Source organism: Callospermophilus lateralis, chromosome 16, assembly GCF_048772815.1.
Source record: "Callospermophilus lateralis isolate mCalLat2 chromosome 16, mCalLat2.hap1, whole genome shotgun sequence".
In the NCBI taxonomy this organism is placed as follows: domain Eukaryota; kingdom Metazoa; phylum Chordata; class Mammalia; order Rodentia; family Sciuridae; genus Callospermophilus; species Callospermophilus lateralis.
Genome location: NC_135320.1, coordinates 14703096 through 14719795, shown reverse-complemented (window position 1 = coordinate 14719795; position 16700 = coordinate 14703096). Strand labels below are relative to the sequence as shown.

Below are 16700 nucleotides of genomic sequence, written 5' to 3'. Positions count from 1 at the left end.
ATAAAAGCCAAACTAACCTTTTTGGGAATTATTAGAAAGGTTACAGAAACCATATATAATAAAAAATTCATGTTTTTTTCACACCTGACATAAAAATGCAATGTAAAGAAAAAATAATGATGTGTGAAAGAAAATGAAATGTCACTAGAGAAGGACATCCTAAAAAGATCATAAGTCTCCGGTTGGAAGGGAAATTACAGCAGGAGAGGAGTATTCATCTATGATTCCTTTGAGCTTTCCAGAGCACAAATAGGCCAAAGAAACCAATTTTGAAAAATGAGATTTAATTAATTAATACCCTGGGGCTTGAAAGTTGTCTTTGAAAAATAGAAGTTCTCTATATAACAGATGGTAAATTTATGGAACTCATTGTCGCAAGAGAGTATATGTTAAAATATTAATAAATGGAAGAAAATGTTATAAAAATTAAAAAACAAAACCATGTTTTTGTCAATGATGGTTACTTCGTTTTACTAAGACAGGAGGCTGGATTTAAAGTTACTGGAACTGGTATTATGGACAGCAGAAATGTCCTGAGATGTTTTCTGTCTGGTCTTCAACTGGACTCAGAGTGACTGAAACCCTCTTTCCACCCAGAGCAACAACACTACAATGTCATGTTACAGCCTAAATAATCTCTTGAAAATCACCAGGGAAATAAAATACCTTTATCAGAGGAAAAAAATAAATATTTTTGAGAAACTTGGATTTTTATGAAGACACTAAATATTTTATGGCAGTTTAATTTCAAAGTGTTAAATTTGAAGACTATAAACCACCATCATTTTAAGTGATGATATAATGAAAAGCAATCAAAAAACTTAAGAAGTCACATCATTTAAAAAGTGCCATCTGATACAAAAATGTGCACAAAATGTAGAAGCATCTTTTTGACTAACATGTTCTCTTTGAAGAGTTACCTTTTTTTCTAAAGGACTAACTTCAGAATCAAGTTATAATCTTTCTGCTAATAGTCATTTACACAAAGTTTCACTGTAGATAATTCATATAAATTAAAATGTTCTGAAAGCATTTCTGTCTGTGGTTAACCTTTAGCACATGTCCAATAACACAATATACTTTGATAGCACATATTATCTTTTACATCTCTTTTTTGTTATAATGGTATTTATGACTATGTGGTATATATCACTACTATCATATATGGATTATAAAAATACTCCCTAATTTTGTAGTGTATCTTTTCTGTTCAGAATGCCAACAGTGGTAGTAAAATATATAATATTATGTTTAGCATTCATGAAGTAGAACAATTAGTAAAAGATATGAGAAAATATATTTGATATCAAAATATGATCATGAATAAACCTTATGATATGTATTGTTTTAAAATGTGATTGTTGCATTATATTTAAATTATAGAAACAAAGGTTGTTTTTTTTTCGTATTTATATTTTTACTTATTCCACTGTGTGTGTGTGTGCATGTGTGTGTGATGCTGGTGGTGGAACCCAGGATCTTGAATCTGCTAGGCAGGTGCTCTACCACTGAGCTATGCCCCCAGCCATTTGCATTCGTTGTTCATAGCATTTCTTTTTGGCTTTTTTGGCTATTCTAAATCTGAGCAAGATTTTAATCAACATTGTCCTGGAATTTTCATTACTATCTTGGTTTCCTTTTAAAAGGCATTTCTATCATGATTATCATATTGACTCTATTCCGCAAAGGTTTATTTTTTCTTACATCTGTTTTGCAGTTCTCTTTATTTAGCAACTCCTGGAATGCAATGCTTTTAAACTGCATTTTGACCTACAGAACATTCACGTGTGAATTAGAAGACTCATTCCCTGAATGATTTAATAATTATCAATATGACATCTTACCACCTCCACTTCCTTACTTCAGCATGCCTTTTCCACAAATGAGAACATTAGGACATCCACCCACATAACTACCATTCAACCATAAAACAAGCAATTTGACTTTGTACATTTCCATCTTATCTTTGTCCTTCATCCATAACCCACTCCTTCAGAATAATCTGCTGCATGTGGATTCTCTCTTTAGTTACCTTCAAGAAAGACAGTGCCTTAGTCTTTCCCTGCCTATATGAGGTTGACCCCATTAAAGACAAAAGGATGTTTTGCAGAATGTGACTTATCTGGGTTTGTCAGGCATTTCTTTGTGACTACCCTTGATTTGGTCATATCATATTTAATTTTTTTAGATGACATTAGATTCCCTTTTCTTGCATTAGATTGGTGGTTTCCTCCTGGTTAGATTCGGTTGACACAATTTTAGTAGAATTGTCACAAATCTGCTATTCTTCTATTGGTAATATTCTACTATCAAGCTACCAGAAAAGCATGATTTGTATTTGTCACATTAATAAATGGTCATATATGTCTGTATATTCCAGTGGTACTATCCCCCTTGTCCCCTGAAACTTACCTTCTCCTTTTGTAATAGGTAATTTGTGAGGAGGTACTTTGAAACTGTACAAGTACCCTTCACCTTATCATGTTTTCCACTTATTTATTTGTATAGGGTGAATTCATGGTTCCTATTTTATTAACAGGATTAGAAACCATTACTCCTATATTTTTTTATCCTAGATTTGTTTACTTTGTCACAGAATTACTTATCAGTGTTTATGTGGACAGAGAAAGAGGCAGTGTCCAACCGTGTGTAATAACAAGGAATATTGAGACATACTCTAAAGTTTACATCTTTACATCTGATATTTACTAGCTCTGAGTTCTTGAGTTATTTATTTACTTTTCATTTTGCTCAGTTTTCATATCTGCAAAATGAGAATAATAATAATTAACTAATAGTGATGCTGTAAACATTAAGCTAATTAATATACAAAGCACTTGGGACACGCTTGGGACACTACAAGCTTACATACTTGTAAGCTTCATTTAGGTTTTATTTGCTGTAGCTTCATTATCAATACATCTGAAGATGCAAGATTTCCCTGATTAGTGGTCCCAGAACAGATGTTCATGTTCAGTGTTCCAGAAATTTAAATTTACCTTTAAATTTGCCTCATCTGAGAGATATGTTTCTGGATGCAGACATCTACAATTTATGCCATTTCCTTAGCACAGGACCTCATGGGAGTAGATGGTGAGATTATAGAAGATGACCCTTCAGTATTGATCACCAACCACAACTATTTGATTCTGTCCTTTTTTTCAATACAGTTATTCCCCAACAGTGTTCTTGACACAAAAGGAGACTCCAGAATGTGATCTGGTGGTTTAGAAAAATAATCCAGTTAGTACTGATTGTTAGTGTCCATTCCTCTGATCAAATATGAGATGAAGTTTCAATTTGAGCAGATGAATTCTCAGAATACTATTTTGCAATGTACAATGTAATACCGTAAAATATAGAACACCAGAATCGTGCTCATTCCTGGTGGGAGAATTTCTTATATAAAACAATGAAGATTATATTTATATTTTATTTGGTGTCTGAGGAAATTTATCTCCAGTCTTCAATTACCCATGTAAAGACTTTCTCAAAGCAACTAACAGGCCTCAATGATTTGTATTTTTGATATCCCTCCTACCTGTATGTGTTGGACAGTGAAGCAATGTTCAGAGGTGAAAATATTGGATTTTGAGATTGTAACCTCTTTAGTGGATTAATCCATTCCAAGGATTAATAATTTGAATAAACTACTAGAAGATAATTAAAGATAGATGAGCATGGCTGGTGGAGTTAAGTCACTAGGGTTGTACTAGTTGGGGACTATATCTTGTACCTGGCTCTATATTCATTCTCTCTCTCTCTCTCTCTCTCTCTCTCTCTCTCTCTCTCTCTCTCTCTCTCTCTCTCTCTCCCTCTTCCCAATTGCCATGGACTAAGTAGCTGTGCTTCTACATACTTTATTTCATGATATTCTGCCTCATCTTAGACTCAGAGCAATGGAGTTTGTTAACCATGAACTAAGATATCTGAAACCATGAACCCAAACAAAACAAACAGAACAAAACAAAACAAAACAAAATACTGATGTTTCTCTTCTAAGTTGTTCTTGTCAGGTATTTTGGTCAGAGCAATGAAAATATAGCTAGCATGTAGGCTTATGACAAATCTTATGTAGAAAATCAAAATAAGAAGTAGGCTTTGATTTTAACTTGATTGGAGTGTGAATACACAGGCATACTCAGAAATGGGTGATGACTGTCTAAGCTGCTACTGCTTTTGTAGAAGGCAATCTGGATACATAACTCTAACATCTTCAATGTATTAAAATATTTTTCTACCAAGGATTAAAAATTCAGAATTTAGATTGAATAAAATGACATAATTTTCATAAAAATCTTTAAGAGAATATCAATTCTTAGCTAGTTATTGTTTTTCTTTGTGTGTTAGTCAACTTTTCATTGCCATGCCCGAAATAACTGATAAGAATAATTTAGAGGAGGAAAAAATTGTTTGGCGCTCATACTTTTATATATCACAGTCCATAGTTGACTGCCTCTTTGCTCTTGGCCCAACATGAGGCAGAACTTCATGGTGAAAGGTATGGTGGAGGAAAGCTGTTCAGCTCATGGCGCTAGGGAAGCAGAGAGCATAAGGCAGAAATGAAATAATCCCCCATGACATGATCGCAGCAACCTACTTTCTCCAGCCATACCTCATCTGCCTCCAATTACCACCCAATAACCCATTCAAATTATTAATTCATCAAATAGGTTAAATACTCTAATCATTTTGTTTCTGAACATTCCTGCATTAACACATGAGCTTTTCAGGGGACACCTTGTATCCAAACACTTGTGTATTTATTTACTTAATATGCTGCTACTCTAATAGAATGAAAAAAGTGTGAAAAGTGCCAATGTCTGCCATTTTTCCCAGACTTAAAACAAGTGCTTAAGCTACCTTATATATTATAAAAGTTGACAATTTTCTGTGAAATAAAACATAATAATTGTTGTGATATACCTGAGAGCAAGAACAAATGGGGAAAGAAACTTAATGCCAAATTAAAAGATTAAATAAATTAATGCAGATAAATGATGGGTTAGGAAAAAAATCTATGAAAATTATTGGCGTTTTTTGAAGTTTAACTGACAGAATTCATAGAAAATATTCAAAGCGGCTACTTACATTAAAACGTAGATCACAAACTGCATAATTCTATTTTTTTCCAAAAAAATTTAAAGGAGAAATAAAATATTTAGTGCTTGTAGATGTTAGAGTGTCATATATCATTTTAATACTTCTTTTAAAATTGTAGTTATTTAAAATATTATAGTAAAATATATTAAGTTTAAATAGGATATTTTAACATGGTATTACAAAAAAAAATTAGCTACTTTGAGAATAGTTGGAAAATAATTTAAGCCTAAAAATGAATACAGAAATGAATTCTAGATTGTTCCTGTGAAAAAAAGTAATTAGTGCATGGGTAGGGAGTATACAAAAAACATTTGTTGAAGTGATTAATTCCTGGAGTCCAACTTTTTCCTTTCCTCTGCCTCTCCCTTCCTTTCCTCCCTACCCTTTCTCTTTCTTCCTATTAATTCTTTTGCTAAAAATATATATTTAGAACTCAATTCAGTACCAGATTTGGTTAAGTATTTCACAATACTAGGTTTGGGTTGGACCTCCTTTTCATGTGTGATTACATCTTGCCTTCTTTTGTTAACAAAACCTCAAGTATTTCAGGACATTCTTCCACAATTAGTCCCAATATAGAACATAAACCAGGCAAAGTATTGATTAAGGAATCATCTTTTTCATTAGATCTTGCGCTAGAGACAACTTCAGGTTTAATCTAAAGTTCTGTGTAAGGAAAATATTTAGAAACATTTCTGAGGTAATTATATCTTTGCTACTCTGACTTTAGAGAGTTCTGATATGTTTGGTTATATGTAAATGTTCCAGGATTTCCTATATTAATGACTGTTTAGGAGGCAGATAAACATCTAGCATCAAACAGAGGCGACTCTTCTTGGTTACAGAAATAAGAATGATGATACGGAATGATTTTATTAAGCATCTGTGGAACTTCTAGTCTACACCAAGATGGCCAACCAGAAGCTCCTGTTTTTTTTTTTTCCCATCCCCACTCCAACAAAACCTCAAACAAGGAATAAACCCTGATATTTCAACCAGAATCCAGACAGGAGAACAAAAAAGAAGCAGTTGGAATCCTGTATAGCACAGAGGCAAAGGATGGCCATCTACGTGAAGAAGTGAAATTCCTTGCTCTTTCTACCTCAATGCTTTTCTTGTGGTCAACTTGCTATCAAGAAGGTCTTTTCCCTGACAAAACAGGTAAGCAAGAGGAGGCAGAAAACCTCTTTTATCTCTGAAGACATCAAAATCTTCACTAACAGAGACTCATAAAGTTCTGATAGGCTTTGAATGTAGGTGACGGGGCTCCCCAGAGTTCACTGGCTGAGCTACCGTTAGAGAAGAAGCTGAAGTGTCACCTTCTACTTGAGCCTATGCTGCTGCTGTGCTGGGCCATCTTGGAATCAGAGCCAGTACTGGAGCGGTTTCTGCTTTGGGGGTAGGTAACCCTTGCAGAGGCCAACACTGCACGATGTGCACCTAGTAGCAAGCAGACCTGCGGCTCTGCCCTATGCTCTAGGGCCAGACAACCACAAAGCAGATCATCCTTACTTTCAATGACTGATCTCCCTCTTCTTAAGGTCAAGCAAAAGTGATGCCTTTCTACCTCGGAACCCAGAACTTTAGTCAACTGGAGCACTCACATCTCCTGCACCACAACGAGGGAGCACCAGCCTCCAGGTTACCTCAGACCTCCGGCAGAGGGAAGCAGGAGTGCTTCAGAGCACATGCAGTGCCTCAACCCTGTCAGGTGCAATGGGGCTGCTGCTCTCTGATCCCAGCGACATGGCTGTCAAGACAGGACCCCAACTTCTAATGGTGCTAAGCCTCTGGCACAGAAGGACTCTTTCACCTCTCAGTACACAGAGCTCCATCCTTAGATATCTGAAGGGTTTGTTGACCCATGTGGCTCCATCTTCTAGGGCTGAACAAATACAGGGAGGCTTGTTCCCCTGGGAATCATAGCCTTGGCTGAATTGAGCCACCACATCCTCCAGGTCATAAAGTCATGGCACCAGCCCACCGTGAACTGGGCTAGGCACCCACAGTCCAATCTGCTGATTCTCTCTGGAAAAGGCCATCATTGCTTCCTAAGCTGCAGTGGTACTATTCCTAGAATTGCTGATATCCCACCTGACCTCACAGAGCATAGTGGACCCTTGTGTCCCACCATCCCAAGTTCCAAAGTCACCACTGCATGCAACCCCATGTCTTATTGGTTCTGGGTCCTGAATTACAACTGTAGCCTGTTCCCTGGAACTGAGCCTCCAGAGGGTCCCTTTCTCTCTATGCTGTGTCAGGATTATGTCCTGAACCCCAGGGACAGAACCATAGTTGATACCAGACTCTGAGTATATATCTGAGTTGCTGGGTGTGCCTCAAAATAATAGACACTCTTAGTAGAAGAACTACATTTGTTTGTGCTATGGACAAAGAATAGATACCCCAGCCACAGGTGCTGCAATAGTTTTAAAAGTCTCTGAGCTCAACAATCTATTTTCACAGCTGTTCCAAACACCCGAGTCCTGGATCCCAATCTTGTTTTGAATGCCTGTGAATCATGTCACACTGAACCCCGCACCCCTCAGTATTCCCTACCATGTTGAATACATGGTATTCAATACAAGGTATTGGTATTCAATATAAAAATTGGTATTCACTACCAAAGCCCTCACCCTAGTAACTTATGCAGCCACTATCACTGCCACCAATTCCTGTAGCCTAGAAGACAGAAGTACCCATGGCCATAACCAACAATGATCAACTGAAGAAGCTCACAGAGACCACAGCACTACATCCATGTGGAACTCGGGACACCACATCAGGCATCAGGTGAAGATGTGTAGGTGAAAATCTTTGCAAACAAAGAGCCGCTTTGTAAAATTTGGAATCAGATACGTGAACATCAATTGAGTGACACAAGAAACATGAAAAGGTGAGGAAACATGATTCCGCTGGAGGAGCACAGTAATTCTCCAGTAACTGACCCCAAAGAAATGGAAATTTTATGAATTATTTGAAAAGGAATATAAAATAATAAATATGAAGCAATTCAGTGAGATATGAGAAAATACAAGATTCAATGAAATCAAGAAAAGAATTCATGCTCTGAATTAAAACCTCAAAAGAGAGAGATACAAAAAAGAATCAGAAATCCTGAAGAATTCAATTAACAAAATAAAGATACAATTTAGAGTTTCAATGTTGGAATAAATCAAGCAGAAGAAAGAATCTGTAAACTCTAAGATAGAGTCATTTGAAATGTCTCAATCAAAAAAAGTAAAAATAATTAAAAAGAATGAAGACAATGTACAGGACACATGGAACACCACCAAGTGGAGAGATATTTTATTCTGGTAGTGCTAGAAGAAGGGTCAGAAGAAAGGAAAAAAAGCTCTCTTAATAAAATAATTGCAAAAAAATTACAACATCATTGGATACATGAAGCTCAAAGGTTCCCCAACTGAGATCCCCTCTGAGACACATTTTGACCAAGCAATGTTCAGAAACAAAGAAAGGTTGTTTAAAAAAAAAGAAAGAAAGAAAAAGAAAAGTTGTGTCAAGTCATTTATAAGGGGGTCCCCTAGGCCACCAGACAATGGGAAAATATATTTAAAGAGCTGAAAGAAAAAAAAAACTACTTGCCAAAAATGATAGTTGTAGCAAACAAGGTAATTCTTCAAAAATGAAAGAGAAATAAAATCTTTTACAAACAAGCAAAAGCTGAAGGAAATCATGCCTGCCTTACAACAAATGCTTATAGGAGTTCTTCAAGTAAAAATGAAAGGATGATAATTACTATTATTAATGTATATGAAAATATAAAACTTACTGATAGAAATAGACTGTCAAATACAGAACAATCCAATACTGTAACTGTGATGTTTAAATCATACATATTCTAGTTTAAAGATTAAAAGGAAGAGTTGAAAATAACCAAGACTTCACTTAGTTATTACCAAATTCACAATATTAAAATAAAAACTGTGTGTGTGGTGTAGGAGTTCAGAGTTTTTATAAGCAATAAGCTGTTGTTTTCAGCTTCAAGTGGTAGATTATAACTGACAGATGTTTTTTATAAGCCTCGTGGTAACCACAAAGCCAAAAATAGCAGATACACAAATGATAAAGGGGAATCAATGCTTAGAGATAAAGGAAATTATCACCATGGCGCACGAGAGAGGAAAAAAGGAGAGGCAAATAAAGGGTAAACTAGTAAATTATTACCTATCAAAATAATCATAAATACAAATAAATCTTATAATGAAAGAAGATATGATTGGCTGAATGGATTAAGAAAAAAACATGATCACATATTTCTGTAAAAGATAGACATAACCTGTAAAGGAATACATAAATACAAAGTGAAGAAAGTAGAAGGATATATTCCGTGCAAATAGTATCCAAAAGAGAGCAGAAGTGGCTATACTTATATATGATAAAATATACTCCACGTGTGAAGTTATCACATGAGACAAAGAAGTTCACTATTTAAGTATACATTAATGAAAGTTTTTAATTCATCAAGTGGACATAACAATTATAAATGCACCAAATATTGGAGCTTGTGAATACATAAAGCAAACATCTATGGACATGAAGAAAGAGAGTAATATAATAATACCAGGGATATTCATATTGAACAATGGATAGATCTAGATAGAAAATTAATAAGAAAATATAGAATTCAAATTGTCCTTTTGATCAAATGGACTTAATATATGCAGAAGTCTTCATCCAATAGCAACAGAGCATACCTTTTTCACCAATGCACATGGAACATTCCCCAAGATAAATCATATGCCAGTCTATAAGACATGCTTTAACAAATTTAAGAGGATTAAAAATCATATCTGCAATCATTTCATACCAAAATGCTATAAAAGCAGATATACTAACAGGACAATCTTTGGGAAATTATCCAATATTAGGAAACTAAATGACATGCCCAAGAACATCCAATGTGCCAAAGAAGAAATAAAAAAGAAAAATAGAAAATTATCTTGAGACATACAACAATGAAAGCATAGCATACTCAAACTTGTGAGATGCAGCAAAAACCATGATAAAGAGTAATTTTATAGGGAAAAAATGCCTCTATTCAAAAGAAGACCCTAAATAAATAGTTCATCATTATGCTTCAAGAAACTAAAATAATTAGAGCAAACTAAATGGAAAATTAGTTGAAAGAAGAAGATAATGATATTTTGAATATAAATAAACCAAATAGAGGACAGAAAACCCACAGGAAGAAACAATCCAACTAATCAATGTAAACTGTCAACTCCTTAATTAATTAGTCTATGAAAAAAAATTCAAATAAGTAAATTTAAAAAATGAAAGTGAAGAAATAGACTCCTCAGAAATTAAATACATTGAAGAAAAGATAAATTAGTGGAAACATGTTCAATACTCCTGAATGAGAATTAATATTGTTACAATACCCATACTACCCAAGGCCAAATACAGATTCAATGTAATCCTTATCAACTTCCAGTAGCATTCTTCACATTAAAGGGAAATATAATCTAATATAATCTACATATTCTAGTAGGATATGTAATAATAAACTCCAAATGATCTAAATATTTCTGATGAGGAAACATAACTTTCATATGTAATAATAATAAACCCCAAATGATCTAAATAGTTCTGATGAGGAAAATCAGCGTTAGAGACCACACTCCTGATTTTAAATGATATTACAAAGCCACTGTCATTGAAATAGTATGGTATTGGCATGAAAAAAACAATTAGTCCAGTGGAACAGAAAAGAGAGATCAGAAGTAAGACTAAATGCACATTGCCAACTAAGGTTTGGCAAGGGCACACAAAAGGTGCAATGAGCCAAGGATGATTTACCCAGTAAATGGTGCTAGGAAAATTGGATTCTCACATCTAAATCAATCAATCAATAAAATTGGTTCCTTTCTTTGCTATGCACAGAGCTCAACTCACGAATGCATAAAATTATCTAAATATAAGACCAGAAACTATCAAATCTGCAAAAGAGAACATAAGGGGGAGACTTCAGAACATTTGGCCATGGTGATTTTTAAAGATATTACATAAAAAATGCAGACCACAAAAGTCAAAATCAATGAAGGGGATCACCTAAAACTAAAGCTTCTCTACAGTAAAGGAAACAATCAACAAAATTAAATGGCAAGCTATGGATTGGGAAGGAATGTTTCTATAGCAGGTATCTAAGAAGAAGTTAATATGAGGCATACGTAAAGAAATCATACAGGTCAATATTACAAACAAAAAAGTAAAAATGGGTGAAAGAAGCCACTGTAGATCCCTACACTAAGTGAAATTAGCCAGACACAGGAAGACAAATACCATGTATTCTGTCTACCTTAGAAGAATGGAATGGAACAGTGGTCACTAGAGACTGAGAAGCCGAAGCCGAGAGGGATGGAAGGAATTTATTCAAGGGGCAGCAAAAGACAGTGGGAGAGGAGGAATTAGTTTTGGTTTTCTGTTGCATGATAGGGCAATTGTTGATTGTAACAGCCTAATGTATCTCAAAAAAAATAAGAAAAGCTTCAACACATTAAAAACAATTAAAGTTTAAAGACATAGGAAGGCTTAATTTTACTGTTACACATTGTGACATGCATTGAATTACCATTATATACCCCATAACAATGTATGAATAGTATGTGTCAATAAAGAAAAATAAAATTAAAAAAGAAATGGGAAAAAGACTTGAATAGGCACTTTTACAATTTCTCTCTGGGTTGCTCATTTTCAGAAAGTAACTTATGAGCACCAGAACCACCATTTTCTGAGGAAGCACCACTAAAAGAACTACTACTTATTGCTCATACCTTGAGAACCTTGCACATAATCTCATAAACTGAGAATGTTTTCTCTGCTCGAGTCCAGTCCCAGGTAGTCACCTTTAAAATATGAGGAAAAAAAAGTCACTTTTTTTTTTTAAAGACAGCTTCTATTCCCTCTTTATTTAATTTGCATAAAATGGTACATGATAAGTGAGACTTTCACAGATCTTTTAGCCTCTCTATTTAGGAAGTTGTTTTCAGAAGGTTTTCCTTATATAATTTTGATCTATCCCTACTCTCTTCCTTTTCCAAATAACTTTTTATGTTATATGCAACAATTTCCATTTACTCAAAGCTTTTCATCTTATCAATAATGTGTATATTCTCTAGATTAAGTATTTATATTCCATATATACAATTTTTTTCTTGGTTTACCATCACCAAGTTCAATTTTTAAAAAGCATGATTTATGTTAGAGGTCCTTTCAAGATGGCTGAGGATACCATAAAAACGTCAGCACTAAGAAGAAATTGATATGCTTATTATGTTTGAAATAGATTTGTCTGTCTAATCATAAGATTATTCAGTTAGGACTGTAGCAAAAATATAAATGTTTGTGTGTGTGTTTCTGAACTTTGAATTTTATGGAGAAACATTCAAAATAGTTGCATGTCATATTTGAAAATTCCCAGATACTCTGTATTATTTGATCTGAAAGTAATTGGGCCGGCATTTAATATTTATATTCAATAAATATTTATTGAATATCTCTTTTTTCTATAAAGTACATGTTTCCAAAAGCAATAGGTATTCCATACAATAGATATTCACACATATTTAGTACAAATCCCAGAGTATAGAATATAGATTATAAAAAATGCCATATATTTGATTTAGGAATATCTATAAAAACAAACTTTGACAATCATAACTGATAGCTCACCAGAATGTATTTTCATTTTTTTTGTATTTTTATTTTTACCCAGGACAAAACACTCTAATTTAAACTTGTAACACTACAGAAGTTTCATTAAGTTGAGATAGACCAAGCACTGACTTGGATCATTCTGAGGTTTGCTCACTTTTACTCGTAAATAATAAATTGAAAACTTATTCTTAGTAAAACCCTGACTCAGCTTTGATAGATAATGTCTTCCTCCTACTTGACTGTAACAATGTTTACCTTTGCTTTTACCAAGTGCTTATTTGTTTATGCCACGTATATTAAATGGGCTCTTTTTTAAAAGTCTCGTTAGGAATAGGAGATTAATAATATGAGTGTTGGTTAATATATAAAAAACCTTTAAAATCACTTCACTTTCATTCATTTTTAATACATTATTTTTTTAAAGAGAGAGGTGAGAGAGAGAGGGAGAGAGAGAGAGAGAGAGAGAGGATTTTTAATATTTATTTATTTTTTGTTTTTTTAGTTTTCGGCGGACACAACATCTTTGTCTGTATGTGGTGCTGAGGATCGAACCTGGGCCACACGCATGCCAGGCTAGCGCACTACCGCTTGAGCCACATCCCCAGCCCAATACATTAATTTTTTAAATGTGTGTTTGATAAACAAAATACAGTGAAAATAGCTTGTAAATATATTTTAAAATGCTATTGATGTCTTAATGGGATTTTTAAAATCAGCATTAGGATTTTATTCATTATTTATCACATTTAATATGTAAACAGAAACATCTTTTAAATTTTTCAGAGTTTAGAAAACAAATATTTAATGCAATAATGTATATATTTAGCAGGTTATTTCAGGAACTTTGGGTTGGTTTGTATTCTTTCCTGTATCTTATTTTCAAAATACACCCATAGTATTTTACTTGGTATCATTCAGATGATGTCACTCTGTTGTGGCAAGATTGGGGGAAACCCATAATTTTGGATAAAGGCACTTACTGGAGGTGCTGGAAACTTGTACAGACATGAGCCCCTCAGGGCTAGAAAAGTCGGGGAGTACACACGGTCTTGCAGTGGGTCCTGCTCCCGTGCTTCACACCAGCCCATGTAGACAATCTACAAGGAAATTAAATACAAGTGACTGTCCAAAGAGCTCTTTGTACTCACCTTAAATAAGAGAATGTGAATCTTTGATGAGTTTATAAATTATCCTTTATCAAATGCTTATTTATGCAAGACAACCTGCCATGAATTATATTTTCCACTTTTCTACCAGTTCCTACCATTAAAAAAAAAATTATTTCTAAGAGTCCCTTGGCTCATCCATTGGTTTTACAATTAGTGTCATTTTATTATATGCAAATGAGTTCTCAATACAAAATAAGTGAGTCAAGGAGGAAAGTCAGAGATATACTTTGTTATAATACTGCTAGAAGGAGGCTTCACATGAGCCCTGTGGGAGGGATTCATTCTAACCATTGAGTTGAGATGAATACAGAATGTGTTAGCATTGTTCATACCTCAGATGGCACTGACATCAATCTTCACCTCAAACTCTTAAACATAGGTAGGTCAGTTTCCAAAAGAAAGTGGTGTGATATTGATCATTTTTATCTTTCCATTATTGAATTGTCATTGGCTCAAACAGATACCTACACATTTATTAAATAAATATTGTATTACTGACAACGTGTTCACAAGACATTTTATTTCTCTTTCTTCACACAACTCTATGTGGGAAGTTATACTTCCCAGCTCATATAATTCACTTTGTTTTGATGGTTGGTAGAGTTCATCCTTCTTACTAGAATTTCATTTTATGTTACAATACCTGTTATAATCAATGGGATATTAACTGAGAAATGTACAGTTGAGATTAGTATGCTGTGCTTCTGTACTTAGAACAAAAAATACACACAAAAGATAAAAAAACAGCAAGTCAGAACAGAGCCCAACATACAGTGTGTAAACATGCCCAACCAACTCCAGTCTAGAGTTACTGTACCCTACCTACTTTGGGGGTGGTATGTTATGCAGTATTACCAGTGATAACTGACTTACAACAAACCTGAAATAAAATTTTTGTTTATTCATAGATTGCATCTTCTTTCCATTACATTGTATTTACTCTCTAAAATAACTGGATTTTCTAGTTACATAAGTTCACATTATAATAAAGCTCTGAAATATAAAATCCCTTACTTTACAAAGTAAGGAATTATGATATAAACCAAATAGCTTACAAAATATAAAACCTGTTACAGTTACAAAAGGAATTTAGTCCAAGCCCCTCGCCTTTTAAATTTTATTATGTGTTTTCTAATAATTCTAATGCATGCTCTAAAATTTATTTTGTAATGAAGCTATTCATATGGTTCATAATTATATAATAAAAACCAGGTACAATAATTATTTATTGTGTATTACTTACACAGCATTTTGCATTACTTGCATAAGGCATATTTATGGGATAGCATCAGAATTTTAGAAGAGTAAACTTACTACTGACCATCCAATAAAGAAAAAAAATGACTAATTAATTAAATTAATATTTTAATATGTTAGACTAACAGTCATCATGAAAGATATGATTAATTTCCATTTCTGGTACTTATGCATTAAGCGATTCAGATAACTCACCAACTAAAATTGGTTTGGAAAAGTGGGGAAAATACTATGCTTAAAATGCTAGATATTTTGTAATGAATTAAAATAAGGAGAAAAATTCCCAGTAATAGTAAGATTGAAAAAGATTAATCACGAATCCACAGATGATGTCAACTTTAGCCATCTGGGCACTTTCAATATGGAAATATCACATAAGAGATGAAGCTGCTTTAGTCAACCTCATGAGCTGAGAGGTAAATTGTTAAAAGTCTAGGGTTCTCCAGCTTTGTAGGCCTAAGCAAACACACCATGCTTTAACTTGAGATCTAAATGCTAGCATCCTTACAACAATACCAAGGTAGAAGTCATAAACCATTGAAAACACTAGGGCCAGGTTCAAGAGACTCAGATAACCTGGAAAATGTCAAATTTGCAGAGGTTTGTGATGACCTTAGCTCCATCCTTCCAGCTCCCTACTAAAGAATTTAAATTCTTCTCAGGATGTTGATAGTATATTTTGTTTCAATATATTTTCATAAAAACTTTCCTGGAATATTACCAAGACCCCAAGAATATAAAGAAATAAAACATCGCAAAGGTCAGGTATGAACAACAAAACAGAACTCAATATTTCCAGATATTAGATTTTCTGTTATAGACATTAAACATAATTTTGCTTGCTATGTGCAAGAAGATATGATAGAAATTTGATCTTATACCAGAGAACATAGGAGAAATGTTCTAATTAGAAATCAAGAAAATGTATTATATATTTGGGGGAAATATATATATATATACACACACACACACACACACACACACACACACACATACAGATGAGATTAACAACAGATAAAAAGCAGCTAAAGAAAGAATTAGCAAATTGAATGATAGCTTAGTAAAACATTTTTTAGAACAATGACTTGGAGTAACAAAGTTTGGGAAAAAGAGAAGTGAGTTAGCGGGAAAGAGTGTTATAATGAGAAATATGAATCCTTGCAATATGAGTCTCAAGCAGAAAGAATTTAGAAAAGTGGATAAAAGGTAAGAGATGATGAGTGTTATGGTTCAGATATTAGATGTCTCCCCAAAGTTCATCTGGGTGGTAGCTGTAGGCAGGTAGGGTGTGGCTGGGGGAGGGAGGTCAACCAGGGCATGTCTTTGGGGTTTATATTTTGTGGTTGATGAAAAGAGTTCTTTTTCTGCTCCTTAGTGGCCATCTCCAAACCCACTGTCCTCCGCCACACCCTTCTGCTATGATGCTCTGCCTCTCCTCAAGCCCCAAGGAATGGAGCTGGCTGGCTGTGCCTGAGAACTTCAAAGTCATGA

General features: G+C 34.1%; 1 protein-coding gene across 2 annotated transcripts in view; it reads right to left on the bottom strand.

Annotated features, from left to right (window-relative positions):
- The window catches only part of Sntg1 (syntrophin gamma 1), a 317747-nt gene that overhangs the window by 81974 nt on the left and 219073 nt on the right, over positions 1-16700 (bottom strand). For both annotated transcript variants that reach the window (XM_076836043.1, XM_076836044.1), the window contains exons 12-13: positions 13764-13880; positions 11901-11972 (exon numbers count right to left, since the gene is read on the bottom strand). In XM_076836043.1, coding sequence (XP_076692158.1) covers positions 11901-11972; positions 13764-13880 — 189 coding nt within the window. The remainder of the gene's footprint in view (positions 1-11900; positions 11973-13763; positions 13881-16700) is intronic.